At 41.0% G+C, this 19,289-nt stretch overlaps 1 protein-coding gene across 10 annotated transcripts in view; it reads right to left on the bottom strand.

Annotated features, from left to right (window-relative positions):
- The window catches only part of FXR1 (FMR1 autosomal homolog 1), a 33,168-nt gene that overhangs the window by 8,489 nt on the left and 5,390 nt on the right, over nucleotides 1-19,289 (bottom strand). For 8 of the 10 annotated variants that reach the window (XR_014564356.1, XM_083739509.1, XM_083739513.1 and 5 more), the window contains 11 exons: nucleotides 11,917-11,969; nucleotides 10,791-10,884; nucleotides 9,143-9,214; nucleotides 7,548-7,696; nucleotides 6,446-6,539; nucleotides 5,579-5,695; nucleotides 5,283-5,453; nucleotides 3,977-4,055; nucleotides 2,169-2,278; nucleotides 1,326-1,412; nucleotides 710-917 (listed from right to left, as the gene is read on the bottom strand). Coding sequence is in view for 9 of the 10 variants with exons in the window: in XM_083739509.1 (XP_083595635.1) it covers nucleotides 710-917; nucleotides 1,326-1,412; nucleotides 2,169-2,278; nucleotides 3,977-4,055; nucleotides 5,283-5,453; nucleotides 5,579-5,695; nucleotides 6,446-6,539; nucleotides 7,548-7,696; nucleotides 9,143-9,214; nucleotides 10,791-10,884; nucleotides 11,917-11,969 (1,234 nt within the window). In the remaining variant the exon portion in view is untranslated. Of the gene's footprint in view, nucleotides 1-709; nucleotides 918-1,325; nucleotides 1,413-2,168; nucleotides 2,279-3,976; nucleotides 4,056-5,282; nucleotides 5,454-5,578; nucleotides 5,696-6,445; nucleotides 6,540-7,547; nucleotides 7,697-9,142; nucleotides 9,215-10,790; nucleotides 10,885-11,916; nucleotides 12,131-13,538; nucleotides 16,996-19,289 lie in introns of those variants that run through there. The other 2 variants (XM_083739515.1, XM_083739508.1) reach the window with 2 other exon arrangements.

Below are 19,289 nucleotides of genomic sequence, written 5' to 3'. Positions count from 1 at the left end.
GGCCCCAAATTCTTAAGATTTCATTGAGTTTCATAAAGCTCAAATAGTCTTACGGGTTCAAGAAGTTCTATCAATATTGAACATAGTTAATGGGGTTGTGTGTGCAATCACCATTTAGTGATATGTATGTGACCTTTCATGAGACCAATTTAATTCACAGATGGGAGTATAGAACCCTGAGACCACCATTACTGATAAATACTGAATAATACTGATAAATTACTGAAATTAGACTATCAGGCTAATTGAACACTATTACTGTTGCTGACAGAAACAAGACAGGCCAAATTTCACAAGGGGCTGCCTAGGAGGCAAACATTACTCATTATTGAACACACCTAACTAAATTAGAAAATTAAGAAGTGAAAACTAGATTCTCCTGGATCTGAAGCACCAAACGTGTGAGAAATGAGCTGAAGAGTATGAGGTCCTAGGCTGAAAGGTTACCCCCTCTGCCTTTCATCTCTACCACAAAAGAAATTTCTTTTATTCCTGCTTTAAACACTTGTGTGAAATTATTCTTTGAAATGCTTGTAATGGAAGAATTATTTGAGCTTCCAGATCAAAATTTGGTATCTAATCAGTGTCTATTTGAAGCAAATTCCTGCACTGTCTACTCTTGACTGGCAGTGCCTTTCCAGAGTGTCAGGTAGGTGATGCCGGGGACTGAACCTGCGACTTTCAAAACTGATCTTTAAGCATAACTTACCATAGCCAGAGGTGTAATTGGGGCCTCTCCGTCCCCTACCTCTTCCACTATAGGATCTGGAGCCTTGTACAGAGGAAGGGTTGTTCTCATCTGTGGTATAACCCTTTTCCTTTTCAGGACCTCTGGTAGATGACGGTCTGAACCCCATGCCAATCTGACGTAGCTGCTCATCAATCTGGAGCCTCTCCATCCGCAGCTGCTCCACCTCCTGCATGGACAGTTACACTAAATGTAAGCAAGTCCACTGTTTTGCTTTTTTAAAAAACGTATTTTTTTAACACTTACACCCCCTACTTCTATTGTAACAATATTCAAAGCAGCAGACAGCTCTTTTAGTCCTAAGATTCAATTAGGACTATTCAATGCACCGTGCTCTCAGGGCAGTAATGCTTTGAGATGTAGACTGAAAGACCCACCGAAAGTCAACATGTTATGATGCACTGAAAAACACCGTGATTTTGAGACAACTTTCATCCACATTGCTTTCAGAGCATTTGGTGCATGCTGTTTGCTATCTTCTGTGTTTCCAGATCCAATACTGATCACCTTCACAAGTCATACTATTGTGCATTCCCATGATACTGAAACTGCTGTCTTTCCCACAAAGAATGCTTACCTTCAAATAGGCAATATGGTATTCAAGAAGCACTTGGACATTCCCAATGCTTTCTTTAGTACCCACAAAGACAAACGGAACCATTCCCTACAAAGATAAAACGTAATGTTGTTGAAGCACAAAGAGAGTCACAAGCAAATAATGCCTACAACCCAGTGTACAATTACACAAGTGTAACAGTGCACTGGGTTGCAGCCTGTTTTTATTTTCAATGGGAATTTCTACAACTTTCTATACCATGGATTCAGTCTACCTGTGGGCCTTCTCTCAGTGGATAAAGGTGTAGGGAGCATCCCCACATAAACGCAGCAAATTATCACACTACCTAACTTTTTTAGTATTAAGACATCTTCAAAGAAGAAAGCTGAACTGCAATTAGAATTATAACCTAAATACTCAGAGCCAAAGTCTGAAGCCAAGACAACCTTAGCTTGAAATAACCAAAAAGGTGTTAGACAGCAGTTGGCAAAACCCACACATGGCACCACTAAACATTTTGACCTTTCAAATGGCACCCCTAAGGGGAAAGGCTGCAGCTCATGGAAGAGAAACCACTTTACATGCAGACAGTCCCAGAGAGATCCCTGTCTGAAACCCAGGAAAGCTACTGCCAGTCATCATAAACAATATTGTGCTGGATGGATTAATGATCTGACTCTGTGTAGGCAGCTTCCTGTGTTCCTACTGCCAATGTAGTAGCATTTGTAAGTGACACGTCCATCAGACACTAGGCAGAAAGAATAATCTAATGCAGTGGCTTTTCTATCGTTCTGCCACTACAATTTATCCACCCCTGCCACCCCTTGGATGTATTACAAATTCCAAATAAGAATTAAATCTTACATCTTCTCTGGGCAGTTTGTTCTCATTGTCTCCTTCAATCCTCACCCGCACAACTCCAGACTTGTCCACAATTTCCTGAATAACTTTGCCATTTTTGCCAATAACTTTTCCTTTAATAAAAAAAATTTAAAAATTGAGATTTCTCAAGTATTTCTCAAGCAATCTATCAATAGAAGTAGCTGAAAGGCTGAGAACAAAAAAAATCCCTTTACAATCTCAAAATAATTAATATTAAAGTTATTTATAAATGGGTTCATTAAAAACACAATACTGTCATACCTCGGGATGAATATGCTTCAGGTTAAGCATTTTCGGGTTGTGCTCCGTGGTGACCCAGAAGTAACGGAACACATTACTTCTGGGTTTCGCCGCTCACACATACGCAGACGCTCAAACTGACGTCACGCGCATGTGCGGAAGCAGCGAAACGTGACCCACGCACGCACGGGTTACATTCGCTTCAGGATGCGAACGGGGTTCTGGAACGGATCCCGTTCGCATCCAGAGGTACCACTGTACACATTTTCTAACAATGAGGTTATTCCATGTTTCTCCCATGTTAGGGACTTTCAGAAGATTGTTGTAACGTGTTTATAATCAAGCAAACACTCAGATCTGACTACTGATTACTATTTAGGAATATGGAAGAAAAAGAGGATATTTTGCCTCAACAAGTCATGTCTCTTTTATGGGTATGAGAGGCACATTCCAAAAAAGGGAAGTCCACTTCCTGAAGACTACAAGGCAGAAGTTGATGTTACCCAAGGAAGAGAGCTCCCTTCCCCTAACCTGGAACAGCAATTACTTGGGACACACAATTCTTAACAGGAGGAAGATGAAAAGTTAAAAGGTCAATGAACAATGAACTGATCCAAAACCCATGGCAGATGGAATCAGAAACAGTGATTTACAGTCTTACTCAAAATGAAGTTTCACCATGTAGGAAAAAAACCCCTTTTATTTCAACATCTGATGTCCAGGATTAGAGGAGCATTACTCCAGTCCCATGTCACTTTCTACTAGAGCCTACTCCATGTCTAGCAGAACAATGGTTGTACCTTACACTGACCCTGAGGGACAAGACTACAATGCTTCAAGTTATCAGTAGGCATTGTCCTCAGGTGGTAGGGAAGAAGAGTGAATGAGTCCCAGGCAGCAGCTAAACGAGAACTTGGTCATGAGGAGACAAAGGGAGAAAATATTTATATTCTCCCTCAGTATCACGACCAATACACCAAGGATGGCAGGCAGATGAATAAGCCCAGGAAGCGACCATAGTGTGGAGCACCAATAGGTATCATCTGCTTAAAATTTCTCTCTCAGGAGAGAGGTGTGGAGCTGCACTTGATCACTGCCTCCGCAAGGAGATAATGAACTGAGTCACTTGAGGCTTCTTAGCTCCTTTGGCAAAAAGAGGAAAAATTAAGAAAAATGAAAGGCAATAATTGAAGCAAAAAGAGTAGGATGAAGAGGCACAATTGAGGGAAAGGATTGCCTACTCTTGCTTTCCAGCCCGACAGAAATTAACTGAGGGTAGAGAATCTATTTGGACTCAGTTCCCTTGGATAACTAACATCTCCTTCAATTTCCTCTTCCAAGGAAATAGCCTTCCCATGCTCCTCTAACCATAATCCAGAATACTCCATTTGTTAATGCAGCACTGTTCTCTATATATACTCCAGTGTATCAGCCACCAAAATAGTAGTTCAGGAGTGTCATTAAAGAGTGAGGAGACATCAACATTTTCATACTGAATAGGCAGGGGGAGGGTATTCAAGGATGTTAAAAGTTTTATCACTATTACATACCCACAAGACTCCTAGGAACCTGAATAAAGTCCTCCACAAATTCCAAATAGCTTCTAGCTTTTTTTACTGCCTCAGCACTCTGGAAAAGAACAGAAGCCATTTGTAAACACAATATATTAAAAATTAAAACCCCTTCCAACAGTTAAAACTCCTTCAGGCAATTAACATTTAAATATAAGACAGGAGATAGATACATAAAATCTCATTTACAAATTAAAAATGCTAAAGAAATATACACATTCATATTATTAACTGTGGGATTACGAACTGTATGATTGGAGTCTAGTGGCCTAAAATACAAGTGGAGATTTGGGGAAATTTCGGTACTATTTTTATTTTAAATTCTGATATTTCTTGGTTTTCTTCAAGTAGTCGCTTTCTCTAATAATCAAATGTTTTCAACCATTTATATACCCTTAAGCACCATGATTTCTAAAGGAATTTACAACAAGGTCAATCACAAGAGACAGTGTTTAAGTGCACAGAAAGGGATATAAATACATGCAAAATACTGCAGGAAAGCTTCAGTGCAAGTGAAAATAAAACAGTGACTATGAGTTTCATCATATAAACTTCCATTCAGACACAAGTAAAAACAGCCTTCTATACAGCAGCGGTTCCTGACTGGGCGTTCCTTGAACCCTAGGAGGTCCAGACAACCCACCCAGGTTATTTTCAAACTCAGGGATAGAAAGTTTTTCAAAAGGTCCATGGCTTGGCTTTTGAAAAACAGGGGGTCCTCAATACTTAGCTAATTGGGAACCGCTGCTATGCAGCATTCCCTTCTAGCAAATGCACGGTGTCCTTGCAAAGGCTATGGAATTTTTGGAATCTTGCGCTCATCTCATTTTTATTTATTTTATTTTAAAATAGTTCCATGTCGCTTAAGGTAGCTAACAAGAAAATTACAAAATATCAACAAAAACCTAAAAACACTTCCCATACATACCAATAAAATCCAATAAAAAGCATACTTGGCCAACTCATTAAAACATTTTTCCACAGCAACAGCAACCCAGTCTAACCAATAAAACTTAATTCAAGAATAAGTCACTTGGAAAACGTATGTTAGCCTTCCGAAACTACTATAGTTTGGCAGCCTGCTGCAGATCCACTGCAGGGAGTTCCACAGCCTTTGGGGCCACAATGGAAAAGGTCTCTACCAAACTCACTGATCCTTGGACACCGGAGGGAGGCATCTATTGCAGTGAGCTGCAGGCTCATGCCAAATTCAGACCACTAGGGCAAGTAAAGAAAAAGAACGCCATACAACTACAAAGGTAAGAAACCCCTTGTTCCCTTTTACCTCTCCATAGATCCTGAAAGTTCCGGTATCTTCCTCAAGCTCAATTGCAGTAACTCCTGGAACCTTCCTGGCTTGCTGTATATTACTACCATGTGTTCCTATTGCAAGTCCCATTAAATCTTCTCTGACAACAAATTCCTCATGAAATGCTGCTGCAAGCTGTTTTGTGCACTAGGGAGGAGGCAAAATAATTTGGTTACTACAGCAGAACTTCAAATATGAGAACAGCTACATCAAGACTGGAATTGAGAAGGGTGGCTGAAATTGGGGCGGAAACCAGTATGAGGACAACTCACTTCTAGATGCTTTGTTGCTTCTTCATTTCTTGACATAAGCATTATCTTCGTTCGAATGCTGCGCAAATGCATGTCACTCAGAATATTTACTCTTTTCACTGTTGCCTCACTGGCGGACTGTAGAAATAAAGTAACAATGATACAAACAGCATTTCCACTTTACGAGGCAATTTCTAGCTAGAGTGCCCTCATTTTATTTAACAATTCCTTGTTACTACTGCATGTTTTGGAAAAATGTGGCAGAACTTCTTCCGTTACTCAGAAGAACATCAAGGAATGCTTGCTGTTTTTGGTTTTTGAAACAAGGTCAGGAAACATTTATTTTCATCACTGGATCAAAATGGTGCGATGGATATTGTTTGGGATGGCCTGACCTACTATCAGCAGAAAGCGATGCCCATACAGATGCATCAGCTGCGGCAGGAAATGTGGATGGGGGTGTACACAAAGTTATGCAAGGTATCTTGGCACACACACCCTTCAGCCTGACCCAGCGGTCTTGTATTGCAATATGCACAAAGTGTCATAAGGCAAAATAGTAAAGCATGGGCTTTAGCTTGCATGAGATCCTCTGCCTACTGGTTCTGCCCACAACTTTCTGCCTTGGAATCTCTACAGCAAATTTCTCACTCACAAGGAGAAAGCTTCTCAATATACCCAAGTAACAAGGTATCTTGGAGAACTAAGCTGTGCTTAGAACAGACTCATTGGAAACAACAGGCATTGATTTCAATGGACCTACTCTGAATACAAAGATGGAGATAACCTTCAGTCTTCAATCTTTTTTTTCTCCCTCATACACAATCGTAATATTAGCCAAACAGTAAACTCACACAGTGATCAAACCAAACAGAAAATATACCTTACCAGTACTATTAGCTGAGCAGTTTCAGCCTGGTAAAAAATTCTGCAGGCTCCTACAGCTTTCTTAAAATCCTTATGGGCACTTTCATTAGCACACCTAGAAAAATCAATTTATAAATTCATTCAGGTGGCAGTTTTATCAACAAAACATGCTGCTGTATAAAACTGCAATACTTGGGGACAAAGCATTCAAAAGCATAAAAAAATTCAATACATTTGTACAAGTGAGTGCAGACACAGATATGGCGATATTCCTGTTATGTTAATTCCCTCTTCCTTGAATGCTGAAGTTCGTGAGACTGGTTATCCATCCTTACCCACCAAACTAATGACCATTAATAAAAAAATGAAACTCCTACTTTCAACCCAGTTGCCTGTTGCTAGGGTCCCTTCCCATTTCTTCCTCTCCATGCCTCTCAGCAATTTCTGTTTTCTGCCACAATCAAAATCTAGTCTATGGCCTTTGAATTTCTCACCCACTTCTCCCTGCTACAGGCACTCATCGCTCTATTGCGCTTCACAGATACTGCTCCTTAAGAGGACACAGGTGCAGCTGCAGACAGCCTGGCCGCATCCAGGGGAAAGAAGCCCCCCGCTGCTGCCACCATTCTGGTCACAAGAGTGGCGCTGGCTAGGGCTGGAGCTAGGTTTTTCCCCTCCCGCCCTGCAGTCAGGGGGGCCTGGCTTAATAGACCACAGTGTAAACATAACTTTTATACGCACTGGGAAACGAAACAAATTGTGTGACTTGTTTTATTGTGATATTCTCTTTATTGCGGTGGTCTGGACCAAAGCCACAAGATCTCTGAGGTATGAATGTACTGAGAAAATCCTGCTGCATGTCTAGGCCTTCTTACCCATCTGTCTTTCTTAAAGATTCAGTAAAACAGTCTCATTGCCATCTAATGCGTGTCTACTTGGAGGTAAATCCTACTGAGTATAATAGGAATTATTCCCAGGTAACTGTGTACTCCATCTTTCATCTGTCTAAGACTTCAGATGATTTTTTTTATTTCAAAAAAAAATCAGCTTTAGGTTGTTTAAAAGAAAACCAATTTTTAGATAAAAGATAGCGATATAATGAAATTTTAGAGTAGTCACTCACGCTTCTCTCAGATCTTCAGGAACTTCTACTGCACACTTGAAGAACGTGTTCTTGTTAACAGGTTTGTTTTGATTCACAGGCCGAAGTCGTTCAAATGTCACTATTTCATTGTAAGTGGCATCACAGGCAGCATACTCAATGACGTAGAACTAAGGACAGATTAGAATAATTTTTTAAATACAATCTAAAGGGCACACATTTGTCCCCCAAAGACCTCTAAAATTATTGAACCCAAAGACCTCTAAAATTATTGGACCCAGAAATACTCATAGCAGTTTATCATCTCCATAGTGTATCATATCCTTATAAAACACATGCCTCAGCTTTGTTGATATGCTGCATTTTATCACAGCCCTCCAATGCAAGGGTGGCATACATCAACAATAAGCTTTAGGTTGGGCTAAAGTGTGTAGCTGGCCAAAAGTCGTCCAACGGGCTTCATTGATATGGGGAGGATTTGAACCCAGGTCTCACCAATCGTAGTGTCAAACTCAGCCTTTATACTACATGAGAAACAGGAGCATGGCGTTTTTGAAGCCCTAAATATAAGGGAAGCAAAATGCATTACCTACCTTTGTCAACCTGTTATCTTCCAGATGTTTTTGAACTACAACCCCCATCAGCCGCAGTCAGCACAGCTGTTGTAGTCCAATACATCTTAAAGGCACCAGGTTGACAAAGACTGTGTTATAGGAACAAAAAGGTGTAACATTGGAAAATGAAGTATTATGGAAAACAGAGCACCCTGGGGTGCCTTGAATGATGCTCAGGGCAACGCTGGACTCTTTCGCTCTTTCCTTCCCTCCCTCCTCTGATGCACTCTTGCATCTCTGCCTCCCTAGGGTTTGCACAGCTGGTTATTGCAGCAGCCCTGGCTATGAGCTCTGCAGGCAAATGGTGCCTCTGGGAGGCACACCTCTTTGGGGTAGGGGGTGGGGCAGCTAGGAGACAGGGTCGGTAGCAACGGCTGCCCAGAGGACTCCCAAGCAGAGGGGGAAGGAGAGGAGGCTGAGGGAACACTCCACAAGGGAGGGTGTTCAAAAAAGTGTAAGAGGCTGCCAGCTCTGCAGGCAAGGGGGGACGTAACTGAGCTCCTGCGCCTCACAGGGGTGCCGCAGAAAGAATGTAGTTGGTTAAGGGAGCTGTGGACTCAAAAAGATTGAAAACCTCTGAGTTAGAGGGCTGCATTCAACTAAGGCATACTCAGAGCAGGTTCACTGAAACCCATAGACTTATAGGTAACAAATCCATTGTTTTCAATAGGTCTTCTCTAGAATATGACTTAGCTGGACACAACCCAAAGAGCACTAAATAGTTAGCATGATAAATATTTGAATCATCCTCTTTGTGTTTGCCATTCCACCATGCTCAGGAAGCAAAACTTTCAGCAAATTTAAATAAGAATACCCAATCCTATCCATTTTGGGGAGTGTATGTAAATAGGTTACTAGACTTGCATACCATAGTTTATTTTTTGGAGTGCTCTTGTTTATAACGTCCTACACAGAGGTTTAAAACTTGCTTAGGTTTAATGCTTTCTTTAGATGTTTCCTCATGAAGTTTGCTTACAATTCCCATGTTTTACTCCTACTTACCTCCCCTTTCATCATTCGAACTTTTGCTAGCCACCATCCACAAGGCTCTTGCTCATTTGCTCGTGAATACACCTGGGGGGGGGGGGAATCATACAGCATATTTAAACCATATTGATTAGAATATGTTTCAATCTTCATAAACTAGCACTACCCAGATTCATTTCGATGATGTTTGCGGACAGCCAACAAAATCATGGCTACTGAAAGCTGGAATTTCTTTTTCTGTGTACACCAGAATTACAAGTATCAATACAAATACAAGCATGAACTATTCTAAAAGTAAATTCTTTCCCTTAATATAAAATTTAAGATAATCTTGTCTGCCTTCATATCTTTATATAAAACAGAGCAATGGTGCATAAACATTCTACTCCCAAGGCTCAAATGACACGGCTGAAAATTGTATAGGCCTATCAATCACAAAATGGCAGCACAGGGATAAAGCCAATTACAAAATGGTGGCAGATGGATAAAGAGCTTGGCATAATCTGCTGACAACAATTTTCTACTGGTGTCCAATTCATCTTTGGAAATAGGTAGAGATGTAAAATTTCCAGAAATTTGAAGTCATGCCAGGCGGGGGGAGGAGATAGTTTTTTCTCAAAGGAAACACAAATTTTGGGGGAAACTGAAAAATACTCAGTATTTATTTTTTAAGCAGCATTTACAGATCAAAAGTAACTTTTTTACTTTAGGAACATAAAATGCATTGTGTATGACTATCATAAAATACCATATTTGTTATATTTGAAGTAGAGTTTAGTCAAACAATAATTACAAATTGAATTTACTTTTTAAAATGTGTTACAATTAGAGCTACAAACTACTGAACTGTAAGGAACCTAGCATCTATTTGGTATTGTCAGTTTATGAGTAAAAGAAAATTATTAAGTATTCTCAAAATCACTGCATCTCCTCAGTTCTTCACATTGTCATGCAGACACAAAACCGTGTCATGTTGAAACAAAGCATGGTTTCAAATTGGATGGGGGACCGCATGTTGAGATTCCTGCATTGCAGGGGACTGGACTTCCTACTCTACAATTCTGTGGTTCTATGTCTATAAGCCATAAGAATAGCTGAGAAAAGGATTGGAGGGGAGACTAAATTTAATGCAGTATTCATAGGATCAGTTTCATTTTCTGAACTATCGCAATCAGTTTCTGTTTCTTCATATTTGTCATTATGTGATGACAAATTTGAGGCATAGACAAGCATGACACAGAAGAGAAACAGATCCACCAACCATGGCAACAAGAGGAAGCCCTGAATCCTCCTCCCTTCTTTGGTGACAATGCAGTGCCTCCTAGAGGAATAACTGCACCTTGCTGTTGCATTTGAGAGTTGTGTCCTGTGTGTCTAATTCAGAACTTGCTTGTCCTCACTATACATGGTCTTCCCAAAAAGTCTGTTACATAGACTTCATGAAGAATACATTCTACTTGGTAATAACAACATGCAGACTGACTCCCGACAGCTGTGTAGCTACTGGAAAGAGGGGAACTTCTTTAATTTATATCCATGGCACAAGTGACCAAGCATTGCTGTGAAAATTCCATTCATTTTGACATGATTGGTTTTAAGAGTCTAACTTGACCAACAGTACCACTAAAAATACAAGTCACTGCCCATCACTGGATGAACTCACCTCCACTTCATCTCCTTCACCAATTTCTTTCTTGATATCAGGTGGTGGTGGTAATCTTACTTCAATGAAGGGAACTTGGCGTTCTGGTTGCCAGCTGAAAGTTTCAAATTACATCATGGTCAGTAAGAAAAGGTAACCCTGGTTCACAGTTGTAATTTTAAATTGATTATTTAAATACTAATATTGGACACAAATGGAATACTGTCCACACTAATATTAAACAGAGAACCTCAATATTCAAAAGCCAACAACATTTTTGTTAGATTGCTTAACAACACACACTTATAATAACCATCCGTGACTCAAGTGGTACTCTCTATCCTAAACTATTATGCAAATGATTATGAGCAAGCTGTGGTGAGCCTTGGCTTTATGCGCTCTCCCACTCTCTCATCCTTTGCAGATGAGAAGAGAGCAAGCATTTCTGCTTTCACTTTAGAATAAACTAGAGTTCCATATTACATATGAATGCTGGGAACTGTGGTTTGTTCTTACCAAGGTTAGCCAACAAAATAGGTTCCAGTTTCAGTTTTACCCTGGTTTAAACAAACAACACTTCTGTGGTATATACAGTGAGGGGGCAAATGGGCAAATTTAGCAGGGGATCAAATACTTTCCCTCCTCAGTGTAGATATTCAGCATTGTAGTTTGTTCTAAAATGAAAGTGGAAGGTCTCTCTCAAGTATTAGGGTGGTGGGGAGAGGAAGAACACAAGACTGAGACTTGTTGCAGTTTACTCCCAATCACCTAAACCAGGACAGTGACAGCCAGAAAGGAGGGGGAAATGTTCTCTTCTAATTTACAGAAGGATCTCTGCCTTAGTCACAGGGAGGCAGCCAACAGAGTGGCTATTTACCAGCCTCTCCATTGTCAACACAGTAAGATCAGCTTTATTTCTATTTAAACCCGTTTCAATTTACTATAATTGCCAAGACTACAGGACTACTGTGGCTCCAAGAACTTAGCAACAACATTTAAGTATGTTCTTTCGATTTTACATTCAACTGTATTTGTAGTCAAGTTCCTGCGCTTTGTCTCCATAGTGAACTATGTGTTATGCATTTCTGGGGGATGGCACATTATGTAACTAAATAAAGGGAGTAATATTTTTCAACATAGTACGTACTTATTTTCAAACACAACTGTGAGTGAATCCTCATGAACATCTTTGATGAATCCCTAGAATAAAGTATAAAAATTGTTAAATACTGTTATCAAGAATGATTTTTTTCTTTTGCAAAATGGCACCTCCCATTAGAATGATAATTTTAAACTGGAACAATTTTAAAGAAAAAACACAACATGGGTAAATATGCCAAAGACTGCATACAAAAGAGATACTGTATTTTTCACTCTATAACACGCACCTGACCATAACACGCACATTGTTTTTAGAGGAAAACAAGGGAAAAAACATTCCGAATGAAACAGTGGATGTATCATTTTTGGGCTTCATGCTGTGGCCACAGACATGTGATCTGATGGTGAATTTGGGGTGACCCAATGCCAAAATCCTGAGAATTACTGTGGATCCATGCATTGTACCCACGTTTTTGCACCATTGCAGCCCCAGGCAACAGTGGGTGCGTGATTTTTTTGGTGCAGGCTGTAGCCATGGACATGCTATGTGATCTGATGGTGAATTTGGGGTGACCCAATGCAAAGATCCTGAGAATCCCTGTGGATCCATGCTTTGTAACCACGTTTTTGCACCATGGCAGCCCCAGGCAACAGTGGGTGCGTGATTTTTTTGGTGCAGGCTGTAGCCATGGACATGCTATGTGATCTGATGGTGAATTTGGGGTGACCCAATGCAAAGATCCTGAGAATCCCTGTGGATCCATGCTTTTTAACCACGTTTTTGCACCACTGCAGCCCCAGGCAACAGTGGGTGCATGATTTTTTTGGTGCAGGCTGTAGCCATGGACATGCTATGTGATCTGATGGTGAATTTGGGGTGACCCAATGCAAAGATCCTGAGGATCCCTGTGGATCCATGCTTTTTAACCAGGTTTTTGCACCACTGCAGCCCCAGGCAACAGTGGGTGCATGATTTTGGGGGGGCAGGCTGTAGCCATGGACATGCTATGTGATCTGATGGTGAATTTGGGGTGACCCAATGCAAAGATCCTGAGGATCTATGTGGATCTATGCTTTGTAACCACATTTTAAGTGGGGAACGAAGGAAAAACAAAGAAGGGATATTAGAGGGGTGTGCAGAGAAGCAGCTGGCTAAGAATGCAGGAGAGGGATTTAACGGGTTGGAGAAAAGAAAGGCAAAAGTTTTCCCCCACCCAAGCCAGCCAGCCAGCCAGCCATCTCTCTCTCTCTCTCTCTCTCTCTCCCTCCCTCCCCCTCTCTCTCTCCCTCCCCTCCCCCCCTCTCTCTCCCTTTCCCCCTCTCTCTCCCTCTCCCCCAGCAGCAATGGAGCTTGCCTGGAGGGGAGGGGGAGCTTGCCTGGAGGGGAGGGGCTTTCCCTGCTCTTTGTTCCGTTTCAGCAAACACAGCAACGAAACAGAGGTGGGTGGGCAGTAAGACCCTGAGGCAGAATGCAGGAAAGCAGCCGCTTCCTCTTTTCAGGTTTCCCTTCTCCATGAAGCCCTGCGATTTGATTTTTGCCTGGCGATTTGATTTTTGCCTGATTTTTCGGCTCCAGGGACCACACATTCGCTCTATAACACGCACAGACATTTCCCCTTCCTTTTTAGGAGAAAAAATCTGCGTGTTATAGAGGGAAAAATACGGTACTTAATGGTTTGCAGTAGCTTTAAGGAAAAATGGATATTCGTCAATCCTATTATAGAACTATTCAACTTATAACTATTCTAATATTTACTTGTAGGTAAGAAGGAACAAATATACAGTGGTACCTCAGAGGTTGAACGGAATCTGTTCTGGAAGTCCGTTAGACTTCAAAACGTTCGGAAACCAAGGTGTGGCTTCCAATTGGCTGCAAGAAGCTCCTGCAGCCAATTGGAAGCACCAGAAGCCGCATCAGACATTCGGGTTCCAAAGAACATTCACAAACCAGAACACTCACTTCTGGGTTTGCAGCATTTGGGAGCCAAAACGTTTGGCTCACAAGGCGTTTGGGATCCAAGGTACGGCCGTAGTAAAAATTAATAAAGGGTTCACTGAGTTTATTAGTAACCTCATCTTCAGCTACAACACTCAAAGGCTAAATAATTTTGGTCAAAGTATGATATTACAAGAGAAATACTGCTATTATTTTGCAGTTAGCACACCACAGATTACAACATCAGAACTAAGTTAAGGAAAGGTTCCACTTTTCCTTTTAGGAAAGAAAACTGCTACAGTGATAAGTGATGGCAATTCTAACTAAATTAAGAGTCCCAGCCACATCGGGAAAGTTTCAAGTTTACTTGAAGAATTACTGAAACCACCAGTCAACAAATTGTGTTGTCAACAACTATTTCTATCAGTCAGGAAGAGCATGGGAACATGCCCGAGCACACACAATGTGTTTTTCTCCTGCCATTGAGGAAGTGCAATCTGCCCTCCCCTTCCCACAAAGAAATTAAGGAGGATACAAATAATTAATTTTACACAAATCTGAGTTGCTGCATATCTTTTTAGAAATTAAACATTGCCACAGCTCTGTAGCAAATAGTCCATACATAACTAGAGAACACAGAGCATAAACTCCCTCTCCCCCAAAATCCAGAGTTTTTCCCAACTCCTGTCCAGCAGCTCTTCACAATGATAATACTTCTCCCAATCAAACTCTCTTGACATAGATGAGCTCTTCATTCTGTTCATCCACTTCATCAACAAAGGGCTTCATTTTTGCCAGAGAAGAGAATAGCAGGAATCTGCTTTCAGCATCAAGCTAAAAGGCTACTAGTTTTCCCTCCACTCAAGTAATCCACTTCAAGTTTTCTGGCAGCCTAACTCAGCTGCTACAATGCAACCTCCTTTTCACAACTCCATCTCCTGCTGCTGTGCTAACAGCTGATCCTACAATCTCAAGTCCATTGACTTTGCCTTAAGCATGTTTCATTCTACACAGGATTGAACTGTAAGCCTCACAATATACAGCTCAGGCCCCAGGGGCGTTGTTATTCACCAGAATGAAAATCATCCATGCCTTCAAATTCATGGAGGAAAAGGCTGTATCAGTGACTACTAGCCAGGATAGACATGCTCTGCCTCCACAGACTCAGGTCGTATTTGCTGGTTGGCCACTGTGAAAAGAAGGATGGATGCTGAACTAGATGGTCATTGGTCCATCACAGCAGGCTGTTCTTATTAACTACAGTGGCTACATTCACATGTCATGTTAAGTCAAACCTTGGCTTAGCATGAATGCACTAGTTCCCAAGAAATAGGTTTCAACTAATCTGCTCCTCCACTGCATAAAATAGAAGCAAAAGCTTGCAAACTCCTTCTCATGACCACACCAGAAAAATGTGGGAACTTGAGGCTCACCTAGGCTTATTTCTACAGTGCTGAACACTACAGTCTGAAGAAGCCCCCTGAGAACCAAGAAGTTTTTCACAGTGGACTATGCTGTAAAATACATGTCAATACATGTCAATCTTAAAATTATACAAAAACTATAGATCTTAAAAAGAAAAAGAAAAAAGCAGACTCACAAAGAAGGAAAAATGTAGCTATCGCTGAGATGCCACCAGAGCTCAGTACTGGTCTCAGTACTGGATTTCCTCAAAATCCCCTAAGTTTTTAGCTTTGTTGTTGCATCCCAATACTTCAGCCTACAAGTTGCCAACTTTAATCTAGTTGCATGTGCTAAAGTTCCACTGAAACCTATGAGATTTCAATGAATGGAGCTTTGATCAGCTTGTGAACTTCCAAGGACAATCCAGGTAGCCACTGCTGGAAGACAAAATGGTAGATAAGGGGTCAGCAACCTTTTCCAGCCGTGGTCTGGTCCACTGTCCCTCAGACCTTGTGGGAGGCCGGACTATATTGGGGGGGGGGGAATGAACAAATTCCTATGCCCCACAAAAAACCCAGAGATGCATTTTAAATAAAAGGACACATTCTACTCATGTAAAAACACGCTGATTCCCGGACCGTCCACGGGCCGGATTGAGAAGGCGACTGGGCCGTATCCGGCCCCCGGGCCTTAGGTTGCCTACCCCTGTGCTAGACAACATTTATGATGTTCATACAGCTCTTAAACATTCACCTTTGTTTCTGGTCTAACTACCCCATTATCACCCTGCCTCTCACACCTCTCTCCTTGGCAAATTATTCAGTTTGTCAACATCAACAAAAATCCCAATGCCAAAATTCGAGCATCTTACATATCCATTCAACAAGAGCAAAAAGGATAGTCACAAATGCAGCCCTCATATGCCCTATGCAGTGGTACCTCGGGTTAAGAACTTAATTCGTTCCGGAGGTCCGTTCTTAACCTGAAACTGTTCTTAACCTGAAGCACCACTTTAGCTAATGGGGCCTCCTGTTGCTGCTGGAGCATGATTTCTGTTCTCATCCTGAAGCAAAGTTCTTAACCCGAGGTAATATTTCTGGGTTAGCAGAGTCTGTAACCTGAAGCGTATGTAACCTGAAGTGTATGCAACCCACTACCCACTGTAGTTTGAAGCTATGGAATGTAAGATATTCCACATAATCAGGGCAAATTAAAAAATAGCCCCTCTAAAGCCCTCTGCTCATGCTAAATGGATGGAGGACAACCACAAATAACGACCGACTAGTAAGCCCAGCCAACATTTGTAGATGCCAGTTTGACAACCCCGGTGTACTGAGATTCAACAAGACCTTGTTAAGAACAGAGCAATTAAACTTAGAATTCAGGGGTTTGGAGGGATTTCAAAATCACAGTCAAAATCACAGGCTGAAAATAACTTTGCTTTCTCATTTCTTGCTACATTACATGTTTAGAGCTTTTTCTACCTTTAACCAAACCACTAGTGTTCCCTGGGCTGATGTTTCCGTTTGCTTTATAAATTCTGGAGGGGGGGACTGAATGGGAGGAACATGTATCAGGTTCAACTGCCAGCCTGGTTAAGACTCCTGTCTAAAACCCTTCAGAGCTGCTATCAAGTTAGTGACAGCATACTGAGCTAGACAGACCAATGGCTAGACTCGGTATAAGGCAGTTTCCTGTGTTCCTTTGTGGTATGGTGATTAAGAGTGTTGGACTAGGAGCTGGGAAATCAGGATTCAAATCTTCACTCACATATGAAGGTCACCAGTCACTGCCTCTCAGCCTAACCTACCTCACAGGGTTGTTGTGAAGATAAAATGAGATGGGGAAAACAATGCACAGGACCTTGAGCTCCGTGGGGAAAGGTGAAATATAAATGTAATAAATAAAGTTATAATAAACTTACTTCAACTTAGTTATTTGTAATTTGATTCTATGACCTTGTTGTGCACACATCAGTAAACTTTAGAATCTAAATCAAATCTCCAACGACGACTCTCAATGTTTGTTTGTGTCACTGGTATATTGGTGTATCAGAGGAAATGCTGGATCATAACTGAGCAAATGCGGGGCGGGGGGAATACTGGATCAATACTGAGCAAATGGGAGGGGGGGTGTCAGGGGAAACTGTGTCCTTCAAGACCCAGAATAAATTCAAACATGCATAACTGGGAAGTTATAGCTATAGAACTGTTCATCATGCTTCACATTGCTAGTTTGAAAACACTCCTGCAATGAGCATGCCATAAAAAAGGGTTTTGATCTATTCACGCAAGTGTGCCCTGAAACAGGCTCCTCATATGATACTGTAATTTCCACATAAGAACTATACTATCTCATTTATGCACATCTGATCACTTTATGATGAAACATGAAGCATGCCAAGTTTCTCAAATAAAAACAAGTGTATGAATTCTATACTGATCAAGAATCAGTATAGAATGAAATTTGTACTATGTTGTACTTGGCAGGAGTTCAATCAACATAAAAGCTTTAATGATCTGAACAACGAAGAATTTGATAGTTTATTTCAGGAATGGAAAGGCTTTGCCCTTCAGATGTTGTTGGATTCCTCTTCCCATCACCCTTAGCTAGATCAGTGTTGTCCAAACTTTTTTCAAAGAGGGCCAAATTTGATGAAGTAAAAGGCCATGAGGGCTGACCAAAGGGCCAACCAAAGTTGGTGACCTTTTTTAAGGATTGAAGTTGTTGAGGTTTTTTTATTATTTTTACCCCAAAGTTGTTGAGATTTTCTTAGGACTGAGGTTGTTGAGGTTTTTTAAGGATTTTTAGCCCACGAAATAAACTGCCACAGGAGCCGGATTGAACAGCGGGCCGGATTAGGCCTCCAAAACGGACTTTGGTCAATAGTCATGGATAATAGGAGTTGTAGTCCAACATCATCTATAGGGCCACAGGTTCCTGATCCCTGGTTTAGCAGGTTCATTTTATCAGAAGTCAATGTCACATCACAAAGTCCTTTGAAAAAAATCATAGATATATTGCGACCATTATTTTGAAAACCTCTCCATTTCTCTGAATATGTTAGTTGTCCAGAAAACTATTCTTATTATGCTACTTTGTACACTGGGATTTCAAACTGATTTTTCAAAATCATAATACACCCAAAGGAAAAAAATAGTGTTGTACAGGGGCATAACACGAAATAAAATATTTAACTTCCTATTTTCTCAAGAGCCTCTACTATCAAAACCAGATAACCTAAAATAAGCTTACAGCTATGCAACTTGCCAGTGACTATGAGATAGCCAAGTAAAGCTCAATCCAAAAGAGATATGACTCATGGGCAGCAGAAAGTAAAAAGTACTGGTAAAGAACAAATACAGCTCAAAGTAACCACTGGAAGCAGATATTAAAGCATAGTTCCAAAATTGCAAAAATCTATGTATCATTTGAACTTGACAAAAAAATTGTGCCTTCTTCCATTATGACACTGTCCAGTTTCTACCCTGCACTAATTTAACAATGGCTAGTGCAATGCAAGCTATTTCATTGCAAAGTTCTTCTGAAATTGTAAACATCATCCAATATTAACACTGGATTTCCCATAACATTTTTGGCAAAAGCTTGTTCTAAAACTCTGATTTCACAATTCTTGACAAAAATAGTCAGTCCTTTGTTGTTGGCATCTGTCTATCTCGGGATACAATGGAAAAAGGTGTAAACTCAAACTGTTGAGAGATTTACACCACCTGCTGTGGCTGTTGAGAATGATATGGCAGAGACATATTTTACTGCAGCTGGGGTAGATGAAGGCATCTGATTGTGCTGCTACAGGCACACCATGGTATGTCTTCCCTCTGCACTCCTCCCTGCAGTCATTCCTCCTTTGGTCACTACTGTGGTATACAACCTGACTGTTCGCCTCCAGTCACTGTGGTCTTCTGCAAGGGATTCAAGTTTGCAGACCTCTTTGTAATGCAGAGAAGGTACTCATGAGAGAGGAATTAAGGAATTAATACTGGCTTTCAGCATTTCTGTCCTGGGGCTTTACCACATGCCTAAGAGTTGATGGGGTTCTTCAGTTCAACCAGGGAGGG

Source organism: Podarcis gaigeae (assembly GCF_964106915.1).
Source record: "Podarcis gaigeae genome assembly, chromosome: 5".
NCBI classification, from domain to species: Eukaryota; Metazoa; Chordata; class Lepidosauria; order Squamata; family Lacertidae; genus Podarcis; species Podarcis gaigeae.
This window is presented reverse-complemented; position numbering and strand designations above follow the sequence as displayed.